This window comes from Erpetoichthys calabaricus, chromosome 6 (genome assembly GCF_900747795.2).
Source record: "Erpetoichthys calabaricus chromosome 6, fErpCal1.3, whole genome shotgun sequence".
NCBI classification, from domain to species: domain Eukaryota; kingdom Metazoa; phylum Chordata; class Cladistia; order Polypteriformes; family Polypteridae; genus Erpetoichthys; species Erpetoichthys calabaricus.
In genome coordinates this window covers 75605892-75621397 of record NC_041399.2, presented here as the reverse complement: position 1 = coordinate 75621397, position 15506 = coordinate 75605892, and the positions used below count along the sequence as shown (strand labels likewise).

At 38.4% G+C, this 15506-nt stretch overlaps 1 protein-coding gene across 1 annotated transcript in view; it reads left to right on the top strand.

Moving 5' to 3' along the window:
- The window catches only part of ptprma (protein tyrosine phosphatase receptor type Ma), a 796186-nt gene that overhangs the window by 260426 nt on the left and 520254 nt on the right, over nt 1-15506 (top strand). The window contains exon 3 of the mRNA XM_051929399.1: nt 13552-13823. Coding sequence (XP_051785359.1) covers nt 13552-13823 — 272 coding nt within the window. The remainder of the gene's footprint in view (nt 1-13551; nt 13824-15506) is intronic.

Sequence of the window (15506 nt, the reverse complement as noted above, 5' to 3'; positions counted from 1 at the left end):
AGAGTGCAATGCCCTGCAATAAGACAGCAAAATTTTTAAGTAAAAACTGGGAAGAACACAAAGTCAAAAAAGCTAACCAAAGTCAGAAACTGAAGTTAATCCTGTCAAACAAACAAGCTGGGACCATATTAAAAATCAAGAGTCAGAACCAAAAGCCAGAAATCAGAAACTGGAAAGACAAAAAAGTTTTTTTCATCAAGACCAAAATGAGATCAAACATTCTAAGTCAAAAGGCAACAGCAAAGATTCGTTAACCAGGAAAAATCAAAAGCACTTGTCTTTAACACAGTGATTCAAGGTTTATCTGCAAACTCTGGTAAAACATGGTCAATCAAGCTTTAAACCCTTAAACTAATGAAGTCATAGTCACAACCTCTGAAAGCATGCGCCCAGCATCCGGATGTCACATCATAGCAAAAAGATCCACAGAATTGTGATACTAGAGAGAAAAGACAGAATGACATTGCAGTAAAAATTAAATACATGTACAATTTTGTTAAGGTGCAAAAACACAAAACCAAACCTTAGATTTGGACATGGATTTGTGTGTTTTAAACCCCAATAATCAATATATAATTAACCACAATCACTGGTAAATTAGCATAATAACTTTTTGAAATCAGAGACCTCATATCACAGAGAGTCAGTGGTTCTACTTATAGCATCTCATGTGTTTCTGGTTGTTACACAAAAAGTGAGCTACGCACCTATACATAAGATTTTTGGTTATTGGCCATTGTAGTTGTAATCTCATTCTTTAGGTCACTGGTCAGAGCTTATGTCCATAGTAGACCTGAGAATGTAGACAATTTAGTGAATCAAAGCAGGTTTGCTCCCACTTCACCACAGTTACAATGTTTGAAAAACTGTCAGAGCTACACTGATATGCTTGTCAATCTCATAGGAATTGTGACAGGGACCCTTGGGGATCACCCACAAAACTTATGGAACATAGCACAATCATAGAGAGCAAAGCACATAATAAATGAAAGTAACATTAATATAAAACAATAACCCAAAAGTGAACAAAAAAGTACATACAGCCAGGTGAGAAACCCTGACATAAATATTTTAAGGTGATCGGAAATCTTAGACAATCGGTGGAATGAACACGCTGACCTTTACACAGTCCTGTTGACTATGTCACATGTCACATACTCTCAGTGATCTTGCCTGGTAACTGCATAGAAACTGTTAGTAAAAATAAGAAAAGAATACTCTACCTTGGGAGAATGAAATTTAACATTGTTAAAACAAATCTAAAGTAAAATAGATATAGCCACTGAATTCTCTGGTCTTAGGAATCCTAGAATCAATTTTTGAAAACATTTAAAAGACCAAGGAATAGTCAACCAAAACTAAAGTCGCCAACCAAATCATGGCAATGGTTTATGCACAGTATCATCTTGATACTGTGTGGCCTTTGAGCATTCTTCTGGTGTTGACATTGGTTTTTCCTGGGTACTCCAGTTTCCTATGACATCCCAAAGACATGCAGGTCAGCTTGTTTATGATTCTAATTTGGCCTTTTTATGGATGAGTGTGTACATAAATGTGACCTGCAATGAATTGTCACTTTCCTTGTCTTATCATGTGTAAAACAAAAAGCAGACAGAAAAAGGTTTGGTGCATCTCCATGACCCTGTATAATCAAAATAAATCAGAAAGGAAATAATCGTTTTACAAAGATAAAATAGATGTCTTTTCAGACATGAGTCCAATTGTGAATGACTCATAAATGATCACACTGCTTGTCATATGAGTTCCAGGCAGAAAGGGATGAGTCCAGGATGGCGGACAATGATGTCAGAGGTGGAACTGCTGTCATTCTTCTGTTCTGCAGAGGGAGGAAGAAAGAAGGCATTAACACACAGTGCTCTCCTCTGGTTTGGTGGGTACTACCATCACCAGAGCCCTTAAGCTGCCTGCCAATTGCATGTGCATGATATATGCTATGGTTAGACATAAGGCATGAATGGGTCAACCCTTTAAGAGGCACCAGAAAATAAAGGTTTGGGTTTTGCTTTTGCTTTAAGCAATTATAATTATCCTTGTATGCCATTTTGGTAAGATGTGGTCTCACGGCTCAAAAAATCTGAGTTCAGATCCCAGCCTGGTTACTGTTTGCGTGGGGTTTACAAGTTCTCCCAGTGTCTGAACGCTCCACTTTTCTTCCCACATCCCAAATATTTCTGTTAGGTTAATGAACAAAATTTGTCCTGATTTGTGTGATGGATTAACTTCCAACCTAAGTTTGTTCCTGCGCTGTACTGGGAGTAGAATCCACCTCTGTGCAATCCCCAGATGAATGATGAATGGATGGATGAGTTTATCATGGGAATGCACCGTATTTTAACATTAGATGTAAAGAGGCACAATTAGTTGTACAGTAGTCAGCAGTCTGGAGACTCGGCGCCGAAGGCAAATAAGACCATCACTTCAAAATGTTCTGGAAGTGCACCATTTCATTTACAGGAGGCACTGAGCTGTATGAATAATCTAGCGGGCACCATTCTGTGACACTCTTATTGTAAGTTTGACATGAACCACTGCTTGTCTGCTGCCTCATCTGCTTCTTTTCTATCATTCTAATTTACTAATAGCTGGCTTCCTGGCACGCAGCATTTCTGTTGCTTCACTGGGCAAGCTCAGCTGTTTTAAACTGGATCTTTATAACCCACATCCAGAATTGTCTGTGCCAAGACATTAAATGTAAGACAATGATTATAATCAGAACAAGCCTGGATTCCAGACAGAACATTTAAAGCGTCTATAATTGTACTTTCTAAAAGAAAGTCTAGCACAGCCCTTGCAGTCTAATGCAAAACTGACAGATTCAGTTTTTAATGTTTTGATTTTGTTTTATTCCAATCATGTTATTATGTTGTTCACTCAATGAAGCACCTTATGATTGTACATACAGGAATTCTTGATTATTTGACTGCAAAAGGCAATAATTCTGAGTTTAGGTAGCACTGAAAATAATGTCTTATAATACCTAAACATTCAAAAAATTGTGCAAAAAACACAAGTCACACAAACTCAGATAATATATGTAATGGGTATTTTGAGATTTTTCAGATAAGAAAGACAGAAGTTTTGAGGTAAGGTAGTTATACTGTAATTACTAATCATGATGTTGGAGAGTATATGCAAAAGGTGTAATTCTGCTTGACTTCTCATTGCATCCATAATGGCTAACAAGGTACAACACCATACTACTAAAGGAGAGGGTTGCAAAATTGATCGCTACAAGTGAATAGCTCAGAACAATATACAAGCTAGTTATGATTTCTAGGTTACTAGCAAGCCCGCGATTCTCGAAAGAATCGCAAATCCAAGAATGGCAATCACTTTCTGTTCCCTCCGATATTTGGAGGGATGCCTCTGCTGTGTCAGAAGCGCGTTGTATTTGCGTTCGTTCATTGTGTTTATCCATACGGGCTCGTTTTGTATTTCCGTTAGTTGAGCTGTTTCATTGTGGAGCCGTGATGTCTTTGCTTCTGGTGTGTCTGAAGCACGTTGTAGGAGCCTCCGTGTATTGTTTTTATCCATGCGGTCTCGTCTTTGTTGTTCTGTGGCTGTGTCGTTAGGTAGAAGTCGTTTACTGTTAGGAAGCATAATCCAACTTACATTTAATACTGAATTACCATTATGTGATTCAAATATGCCACACCGACTGCTGGCACAGAGGATTAGAGCAAGTGTAGTTTACAGGTTGTGGTGCTTGTGCACCACGTACTGACTCTGGGAAGTACGGGCTCGGTTTTGTATTACAAATCGTTGAGCTCTTTCCATTTGGAGCCGTGACTCCTTTGCCTCTGCTGACACCGACTGCTGGCACAGTGGATTAGAGCAAGTACCGCTGGGTTTGACTCTGGGGCACTGCGGCGCAGTGCGCATGCGCTTCGGTGCGTCCGCCGTCCGTGTTTTGTTTTGGAGCCGTGACTCCTTTGCTTCTGGTGTTTGTGAAGCGCGTTGTAGGAGCCTCCGTTTATTGTTTTTATTCATGCGGTCTTGTTTTTGTTTCTCTGTTACTGAATTACCGTTATGTGATTCAAACATGCCACACAGACTGCTGGCACAGTGGATTACAGCAAGTTTAGTTTACAGGTTGTGTTTGGGCGCCACCTACTGACTCTGGGAAGCCGCTGCGTTTGACTCTGGGGCGCCGCTGCGCAGTGCGCATGCGCTTCGGTGCGTCCGCCGTGCATAAATGAAACTGTCGTTTAGTAATATAGATAAGCTAATATCAGTTCGGCAGAAATTCATCAAACAAGAGAGTATTCAAATGCTTCTAACACACATTGAGTTAGTCAGAATTCCAAATGGCGTTGGGCAGCTTGTTCCATCAGCTCCTGGCTCAGATATTCATTGTATGGACCTATGGGATATATCATAATTAGAATTCACAGTTGGTCAAAGAAATACATATGAGATAGATACAGTACTTTGGTTCTCTAATGTTTGTGCTTGACTGAGTTCAGGCATAATGGGTCTGGTGCCTTTTTGTGAATAGGAAGAAGAGGACATTGAATGTGGACTTGGGTGTGTACATGAATGGATCCCATAATGGATTGATTTCCCGTAAAAGCCTGTTTCCTTCCTTGGACTCAATGTTGCTGGAAAAGTCTTTAGGCTCCCTTGTGACCATGAATTGGATTGAGGGGTCTAAGAATGTGATGGCACATTATTTATAGAGGCATATTGTGAAAAGTTTTTATACTTTATGCTGATAGGTACAGTGGTGCTGTATTAGCTGTTGTTGCCACTTAGCTACAGGTTTTCAACTTGGAACCTTGGTTTGGTTACTGTCTATGTGGAGTCTGATTGGTCCCTGTGTGCTTTGGAGATGGGAGTGCTTTGGTTTCCTCCCAAATTACAGTGACATCTCTAAATTTGTCCAATATTAGCAAGTACTTGTGCCTGTTATTTTTGACTTGTGTTGCATTTTGCCAGCTACCCATGAACCCCACTAAGAAGTAAGAAATTTCGTAAAATGAATGCTTGAATGTATGGATTTATTGTTTGTATTTACTTTATCTTCATGGAGTTCATGATTGACATTTTTACTAATTACAAGGAGCTCTGTCCTGTTTGCTTCACTCACCATTTGCAGACTTCACCTATCAGATCTCACATGGCCCTGTGAATTCCATTATTTGAACAGCATGAACAGTCGCAGTTGCTGTTAATTCAGCGTGACCTCTGTGAATGACATGTAATCCCATTTAATCATGTAATCCTTAAAATCATTTGTGGTTATTAATGGTTCATTATAAGCATTCCAAAAATGGGTCCAGTGTAATTTATCTGTTTGTACAAATCATATTTGACAATTGTGAGCCCAGTGATTCTAAATTTCTCTGCGTCATATAAAGTGAACAAGACCATGGGATTGTTCAATTAGGTTAGGGAAGGTGACAGTAGAGAGACAGACTGTGGTTGCAAGAATTCAAAAATAGTAGGTAAGATGATTTGTTTAATGTTTTTCTGAGTTGTATGTAGTAAAAGAAAAGTACACAAAATGCAGGGTTGTGTCATCTTTAATTCTGTGTGTCAAAGGGCTGGGGATGGAGGGAACAGCTAAGGTACAATATGGCCTTTTGTGCTGAGTTCCCCACCACAGGTTTCCACCTCTCATTCACTGACTCTTTATAGTATAGAGATGTATACTTATTCATGTATACCCATATGAGAGTGACCAGTGCAGTCTTCAGGAGTGGGTTTGAAGAATCATTGTACATTTGTTCTACATTTCAGAAATATCCTTTATAGATAGGGTTCCTGCTTCATATGTTTTTCCACTGAAGCATCAGTAGCTTTAAATTTTCCACACCAAAAAAGAGGTTAAAACCATTGCTAAGCTTCATAATCACTTTCTGATTTCACAAATAGGACTAAGTCCCTGAGAATATTGCTTCGTGCCATGCCTCCAGTCAGACAATCTAGCATCATAAATTGACCCAGCAGCCAATTACTCCTGCCTCTGAGCTAAGCACACACCCAATTTATAACTCCCCAAGATACCCTGCTGCTTTTGTGTGGTTGGATCTCAAACAGACAGAACTTTGAACTGCACACTATTTTCATTTTCCTTTACCTTCTCTAAATATGACAGATCTTTCTTGCTAGTTATCAGCAGCCTGAAGACGTACAGAATTGGAGCAAATTACTCTTTTAACACAAGGCCTCGCAGGCAAGCCTCGTGTTTTCTGACTTATTGATATGTCAGAGGATCTTTTCATAAACCTGTGCCAAGCTGTGAGATTTCAGTGCTATCGGCTACGGTGTTGTTTGTTTTCCTCATGCAGGTCTGTGCAGTCAGCTGTCAGATTGTGCATGTTGGTGGAATGGGAGCTGAAAAGATGAATGTCATTCTCCTCAGCTTTCTGCATTTTCTTTTGAATTTTTTTCTTTAGGAATGCTGATCTGCTGAAGAGTCCTATATTTTTTTTTTTTTTAACTTTTGAGCCTAATAATAAGCGACTCAGATCAGTAATAGACTGCCTGGCTCTGTGCCAAGAGGGGGCACAAAATTGTTCTTGACTTTAAGTGAGTGAGTTATTGTAATGGGATTTGGTGTTTTTTTATTTTTTTGTAGATTTGTTCAATGAAAAAAATATCCAATATCATGAACAAAACATTTTTTAAAAGTACAAACTTGAACTTTGTAACATAAAATGTAAAAAAAACTGTCTACATTAAATGTTACCAGTAAGTGTGGCACTTGCAATGAATACACTTTGCGGTAATTCCATTCCTAGAAAAGTAAAGTGTGGTTAAAGGTATTTGGCTGGATTTTCCAAGTCGAAGCTACGGTACTACAGCAAAGCTTTTTTCTGTACTGTGTGTGACTGCAAGCAGCAATTCGTGTAGTTTTTCAAGAGATACTTTCTCAGTTTCACCTTTACTCTGATTAGATTACACTTTATTTACCCCAAAGTGGAAAGTCAAATGCATACTGCAGCAGAACAAAAATCATAAAAACTTAACACAATGTAAGGTATCAACTCCCAAGTACAATCATAAAACACAATAAATATTATGCTAAAAATAACTATAGTAAATTGAAGTTTGTACTGTTTTCCTGTGGCTTGTTGCTGAAGTGAAGGAAGGGACATCGGGAAGAAGCACTGAAGTGCCTAATGGCAGTGGGCTGAAAGATCCCCAGAGGTGCTTCTTATTGCACCGTGAATGTATATATATGCCTGTGGCTAAAAATACTCCAAGAATGCAGCCCCTGGAAGGAATGGGCAGAATTGTTTGTGATGCCATCCAATTTTTCCATCATCTTCTTTTCCACAAAATATCTAGAGTGGGTCCTTTGTTGGAGCTGACATACTGCTAAGTTTGTTCAGGCATTTTTGCATCACCTGAACCTGATCACATTCGTTCACATTTATATGTTTACATTTCTTTATAAAGAATAGCATAATACAAATGGAATGATTGCATGATTATGTATGCTATACAGGGCATTTAGAAAGTATTCTGATCCTTTCATTTTCTATACACTTTATTGTGCTGTAGATATAATTTTAAATGGCCATTTTGCCTATCAGTGGGCACTCAGAAATCCTTAATGACAAAGTGAAGGCTCCTCTGTGGTGAATAATGGAATTACAGCTGCTGCTACTGACTCAGCATTAATGTCATCCCCAGACTGATGAAAGATTCAGTGCAGTTACTATTTATGCTGGTACTATTGTATTGTGTAGATATATCCATCTTTAAAAGAAACAGCAAGCTGTAAAGCAAAGTTAGGGTGTTAATAATTATCACACTTAATTTTATTTTTTGTGATTGGACAAACAAACACCCATCTAGTTTTCAATTCTGAATACTGCATGGCTCTCACTGATACGAGTATCACGGAATCCTTCATCTGCAGCTTTCCACTTATATAGTGACAGGATGGTAATATGTGGGAAGATAGGTGAAGCTTGGTTGCTGTGGCCTCTCTGTTTGGTGTGAGTCCTCTTGGCTGGATTTGGAAGTAGAGATTACTGTAGTTAATTTACTGCACCACTCTCATCTCCTTCTCCCTCGCAAACTCAGATACCCCAAAGGATAAGCATTTCCCTTATGTGTGACAATAAATATATACATGGGTATTTGTGTGGGTTTTTCCTCCAGATTCTCTAGTTCTTCCTTCAGCTAGAAGACATTGATGTACTGTTAGTTGGGAACTCAGAATTGACCTGGTCTGAGCGAGTGTGCCCAGGATTTGTTCTTGCTTTGAACTCCCTTATTCTCAATGACCATGTACCAGAATAAACATGTTTTTATTATTTTTCCTTTTTTCATAGATGTAGTGTCTAAAGTGCCTGACAAATAAGACGGCTCTGCTAATGTTAAGTATACAGATAATACAAGGAGTGATGTATTGTAACACATTGCACATATACAATGCTAATAATGAACACCTTTATTGCAACAATTGTTGAAATTGATGTTTTCTTCTAAAGCCAATCTAGGTATTCAGTAAATGACTAGAAATGCTCAGAGGTATTTTCAAAAGATATTTAAGAAATACTGTGTTGAGGCTATCTGCATTTGACCCATACTTAGCCCCTTTTGGGAACACTTTTAACTGTCAGTAACCATTTCAGTTGCTGTATACAAAACACATGAGTCAGCATTGAGATACTTGTACTCAATCCCTCCAGAACTTCACGCTTGCCTCGCTCTGTTCAGTTTCACCTACTCACCAGTTCTGCCTAACGCCCACAGTTGATGAACAGAGTGTTTCAGGCAGGCTCATTTTCAGTTGAGTAACTTGTCCATTGCTGCCAGGCTCTAGCAATCAAACTTCTGTGTCTTCATTTCCAGTAGCAAGTGCAGATTATTAAAACGCTTCACCTTTTAAACACCTAGTTTAACAACCAGTCAAGTGATATTTGGGTAGCTAGTTACTTGTATAACTTTAAGGAAACCTCTACCACTTAGAAGCAAAATCATCCAGTTCAAATATGATAAAATAGTAACCTTATAAACAATTTCAGAAAGATTAATGTTATATTTGTTATCAAATGAGCTAAAAGCAAAGTACAGTATACCTCTCTTATTTAATAAAATAAAAAGTGTATACATAAATACTGTGTAGGTAGCAACATGGGTTTCTTGCGTGTTCCACCTTCTTATATTTTGTGTAGTGTCCCAAACACTGTGCCAATATACCCTTCGCTATGTGTACACTAAATCACAGCTAATGGGTATAACATGAGAGCATAGAGCACAGGAAGACAATGTAACTTGCTAAGCTTGCTAAGGTCTCATATTCAACCAATGAAGCAATTTGAACCTGTCATCTGTACATGTTTTGTTCCAAGTCCTTATAGATAGATAGATAGATCGACCGACCGACCGACGCAGAGAGAGAGAGAGAGAGAGAGAGAGAGAGATAGATAGATAGATAGATAGATAGATAGATAGATACTTTATTAATTCCCAAGGGGAAGTTCACATATTGATTAAAACAATATTAATTGAAGAGCAATAAAAACGCAGTGCAAGTTTAAAAAAAAAAAATATATATATATATATATACAGTAATCCCTCCTCCATCGCGGGGGTTGCGTTCCAGAGCCACCCGCGAAATAAGAAAATCCGCGAAGTAGAAACCATATGTTTATATGGTTATTTCTATATTGTCATGCTTAGGTCACAGATTTGCGCAGAAACACATGATGTTGTAGAGAGACAGGAACGTTATTCAAACACTGCAAACAAACATTTGTCTCTTTTTCAAAAGTTTAAACTGTGCTCAATGACAAGACAGAGATGACAGTTCAGTCTCACAATTAAAAGAATGCAAACATATCTTCCTCTTCAAAGGAGCAAAAAAATCAATAGGGCTGTTTGGCTTGTAAGTATGCGAAGCACCGCGGCACAAAGCTGTTGAAGGCGGCAGCTCACACCCCCTCCGTCAGGAGCAGAGAGAGAGTGAGAGTGAGAGAGAGAGAGAGAGAGAGACAGATAAAAAAATCAATACGTGCCCTTTGAGCTTTTAAGTATGCGAAACACCGTGCAGCATAGTTAAAAGCTGCACACAGAAGGTAGCAACGTGAAGATAATCTTTCAGCATTTTCAGACGAGCATCCGTATCGTCTAGGTGTGCGAACAGCCCCCCTGCTCACACCCCCTACGTCAGGATCACAGATAGCGCAAGAGAGAGAGAAAGAAAAGTAAGCTGGGTAGCTTCTCAGCCATCTGCCAATAGCGTCCCTTGTATGAAATCAACTGGGCAAACCAACTGAGGAAGCATGTACCAGAAATTAAAAGACCCATTGTCCTCAGAAACCCGCGAAGCAGCGAAAAATCCGCGATATATATTTAAATATGCTTACATATAAAATCCGCGATGGAGTGAAGCCGCGAAAGGCGAAGCGCGATATAGCGAGGGATTACTGTATATATATATATATATATATATATATATATATACATACAGTGGAACCTCTAGATACAAGTTTAATTCGTTCCAGCACTGAGCTTGTATAGCGAATTTCTCGTATCTAGAACAAACGTCCCCATTGAAAATAATGGAAATCCAGTTAATCCATTCCGCATCCCAAATATATTAACATAAAAAATCATTTTTCCTAACAAATAACACTGATAAATTATATATACTGTAGTCTACCTTTAATAAATAACACTGGTAAATAATATAACTGATTATTAAAAGAATCAAAACAGGTGTCCAAAGTGCAGTAGAGCATTCAATAAATCTTTAAATAAATAATCCTTAAAACAGTTGTGAAGTGGAGGTTTAAAGTACATAAGAATAACAATCCTTTAACACGAGGTTAAAACGTCAACAGGAAGCAGTCTTCAAAAAACAGATGACAATCCCCGGTGCTTCTTCTCTGTTAGCGTCTCACCTGCTTCTCCCATGCGGGCTCTGCAACAGGCGAGACACTTAATGCAGCTGACCTTCTCTACACCGTCCTGCTTCAGCTGTTTGGCTCGCCTGTTCAGCTACACGCGAGCCTGTACTCGCTCGCTCTCTCGCACCGACTTCCTACTGCTGCGGATTCCTGCCTCCTCCTGCAACCTCCGTTCTCTCTCCTCTCCTCTCTTTTCTTTTACTTCTTCTCCCCCTTAACCGGCTCGCGCTTCTCTATATATGCGGGGAAGACATGGCAGCTGCTAGGGTTACCACTTTTAATACAAAAAAAATAAGGGACGCATACGTATTGATTCAAAACGGGACGCGCAATTTCATTCTCAAATACTGGACGATTCCGTATTTTAAAGGACGGGTGGCAACCCTGCCCAGCCCATCAGCCACCGGACAAATCATGGATGTGGGCAGTTTCCCACCTGTGCACTTAGGTGAGAAACGCAGACACCGCAGATCGCCCTGCGGCTCGCTACAGCTACCACGCCCCCTCGCTAAGCCGCGAGCTATACCCACAGCCTGGCACGTGGCTCGTTACGTGAGCCAATGCTCGTATTTAGATCTGAATTTTCGCTCATACTTTCCTCGTATTTTGAATTTCTCGTATACAGAGGTGATCGTATCTCGAGGTTCCACTGTATGTATGTATATATATATATATATATATATATATATATATATATATATATATATATATATATATATATATATATATATATATATATATATATATGGTTGAAATAGTTTACTGTCAAATAAATGCAAAGAGTACACGACACGTGTTTCGCCCTCATTCTGGCTCATCAGGTGTACACACTCCACTGCACTCCTCTCGGGAATCGAACCTCGGTATATATAAAAATTATATGAGTCCTAACAAAAAGAAATGTATAAAGTGATACGTAATTTTTAAACATTCTTAGATTTCTAGTTTAAAAAAATCATGGGTTGTGTCCTGAAATTCGAAACTCAAAAACTACACACTCTAATATAATTTTATATTGCATCTTTCATTAATAAACAAAAGCTTACTGTGTGATGTACCAATCATTTTGAAGGTGATTCTAACTTTAAAACATGATTTAATGTGGTGTATAGGAAAAAGTAACTGCTAAAAGAAAAAAAAAAGTTATTTTATCAATTGTGCAGTAACTTTTTTGCAGCATGTTGATAATTAATGGGTTAGGGCAGGTACTTTAAAAAAATACCACCTAAAGCAAGGTACACAACCCCACTACCTATCAAACACAATCTGAGACATGAGACAACACACTTTATCTGCATACAATGCATACTGTGACACAGGCTTCATGTCAAAATAGTCTCTCAATACAGTGCATCTTTTGAACAGCAGACATAATAATAAATAAATAAAATTTAAAATAACATTATTTTGGAAAACAAAACATGAAAATGTAAAATATTAGCTTTAATACAAACACATATAGGCATTAAAACCAAACAAAATGTATACATTCTTCCCTGTATTTTTATTTTCCCCCAAACAAATACTTTTTATTGAGTTTTGTGATTGTGCAATTTAACGTGAAATGATCATCTACTGTTTTGCCCATCCTTGGCAGTTTCAGACTTGCAACATAAAAGGCACCTTCCCTATTTAAGTGCAAACTCGAGATTTTAAGCAGACATTCTACATGTGATTGACACCTCAAAAAAATTCCAGAGGTTCACTAAATTTTATAAAATGACAAATCACTACACACACAGAATTCTATATTTAGATTCTTGGAAGCTTGCAGTGCACAGGAATTTAACTACATTATGCAACATTTGAAAGTTTTACAGTTTAGGTAATTCTTCTTAATTTTTAAAGGTAGTTTATAAATAAAACTGTTTATATAATTCCTATGGTTCACACTCAACTCTCATTTTTCTGAAGTATTATTATTTAATGAATTGAGGACAGATGCAATTGCATAAAATGCCGACCTTATCAGAGTGCCTCTTGAGGCGGTTGTGCCATTGCTTCACCCCATGCCCCAACACTAAGCAGGGCCTTGTTCTGGCACAAGCAAGCTAATGGACTGCTTGGATCTGCTTTGGATTTGGCGCGGGGGTCAGCTGTACACAGAACAGTGAGGTATCAAAAACAGTGCAGTAGATGTATTGCTAAATGCTCTAAAGAACTTAATATAGCAGTGTCATGCTCAATTCTTAGTTTTGCTGTTTCATTGTAGTAGGGTTCAGGTTTTAAGTCCAACCCATTCTCAGTCTGTGTGCAGTTTACACATTCTCACTGGGTCTACATGCATTTTTTCTTCAGGTACTCTGACTTTTCTAACTGGATGTACATGCTAGGTTGAATGGGGAGTTTAAAATGCCCCCATATTTTTACGTATATCATCCAGTGCATCAGCACCAAGTCCAAGGTTGTTTCCTCCCTCAAACCCGATTATGCTAGAATAGGCTCTGGTTCCTCTCTGTCAGGTGTTCACATGCTTGGCAAAACCCTTTGACTCAGCCGTCTATGAACTGCAAACTCGAATTAGATAAGTGCAATAAATAATAAATATATACATGATCAGACAAATGGGTTGACGGATGATTGTAAAGACACATTTGTAAAAATAAGTTATAAATAACCATAGTTTTAATATTCTTGTCTATTTTATCCTCTTCAGGTATAGGCTTTATGATGGTGAATACCTCTGGAAAAACAGCAGGACAGAAAGCACAACTTCTGATGCCACCTCTGAAAGAAAACGATACTCATTGTGTCATTTTTCGCTACTATGTGTCTGGAAAAGAAGGTTCAGTTCCCGGCAAACTTAATGTATATGTGAAGGCCAACAATGAACCTATTGGTGATCCAGTCTGGAAGATGTCTACAGCAACAGGTACCTGGAATGAAGTGGAGATGGCCATCAGTATCTTTTGGCCCAGCTTCTATCAGGTTAGTTTTTGTCTGCTATAAATGCTTATCATTGTTGTAGGGAGTATTAATTTAGTGCATTGGTGCTTCCCAATTTGTACTGCAGAACCCTGTTAACACACACTGACAACCCCATTTGGTCAGGGTAGTAGCAGAATGGAAGCCTCCCATTTTGATTTTCAATTAACCATAGCCATATCTTTTTAGATCTGACAGTGGGCTATGCTGCTAATTAGTCCTCACAAATGAGAACACTTGATTATTTACAGGATTGTTATGTCAACCTAAAAGTACTATTATACCATGACCCTGACTATTTTAAAATATTCATCCATCTGCCCATTCGTCCATCCTCAACCACCCCTTACATTCAGTTAAAGGTTTGCAGGGGTCCAAACCCTATCTTGACAGCTTTGGGATACAAAACAGAATCATCATAAGTAGGGGAGCAAGCCTATCACAAGGTGTATTCTTGTACTTAGCTCACATACACACCATCCAGTTTATGGCTACCAGCTGACTCAACATACATGATTCTGTAATGTAGGAGGAAAACCAGAGTATGTGGAAAAAATTCCCCATAAACACACAGAAAAAGCATGCTAACTCGATAAAGACTGTGCCAAAATCTCCTTCCAGGACTCTGAAGAGCAGTATTGCTAGTCATTTCTATTTGTAGTGCTACTTTCTTAAAACCTTTATCCTTTGGTTGAGATTTCAGCTGGAATGCTTTCTGTGTAGAACCTGTATATTCTGCCCATATTCTTGTAGGTTTCCTTCATGGTCTTTCGATTGGTAACTCTATATTGTCATCATTCCTTACGAAAGACATTTTGTCATATGATGGTTCATGCTTTAAGCATGTCACTCCTACTCCCTGTGACACTGTTCTGAAAAAAAATTCAGCAAATGAATGGGGTTATGAAGCTCCTAGGTTTCTATATTTGATAATGTTTTCATTCTGGGTTAGGTTTATCTTATCAACAAAAGCCATTGTATGGCCTTAAAGAGCTTGAATTGGATAATTGAGTTAGAGAATTCATGGTTTAAATGTATTGAAAAAATGACAACAATCAAGGCTTCAGGTCATATTTTCATTCAACACACTTTGATGAAAAAACAGTGCAGGACTGAACCAATTTAGTTTACCATCTTTTGAAGTGTATGCAAATGAACAGTGTGTTAAAAAGGGTGGTCTTACCATACATCCAGAGGATACACAACATGGTGTGAGAAAAGACTGTGACTGCCTGCTTTAAAAAAGATAAAAGTGAGCCATTCCTTTGAGATCGGAAGTCTGCCTGTCACTTCTATTTTTTAATGATGGCTGTCAGAAGAGCTGATTTTAGGTTATAGCTCTTACTATGAGTGAGCACACAGGGTTAAGGTATGCATCTTTTTGTTTGCCTTGTGTAATTCTTTTGTGGCCTTAGAGAAAAAAAAAATCTCTTAAACAGTAAAGAAGGCACATGTGTGGCTAGTTGTGCTCATAAAACAAGCAACATCACATCAGCATATTTCCAGAGACATTTCACGTGCTCTCATTATCCATGTTAAAAGTAAAACCATTGTTCTCTTAATTGCTTTTCTTACTCCTCCTCTTCCTCCCCTGCCAGTTGTTATTTTTTTCCATTTTTCTATCTGCACCTTTAGTTGCCATGATTGGAATCTTTTAAATAAAAGCCTTTCCAACTGGGTTTTTCA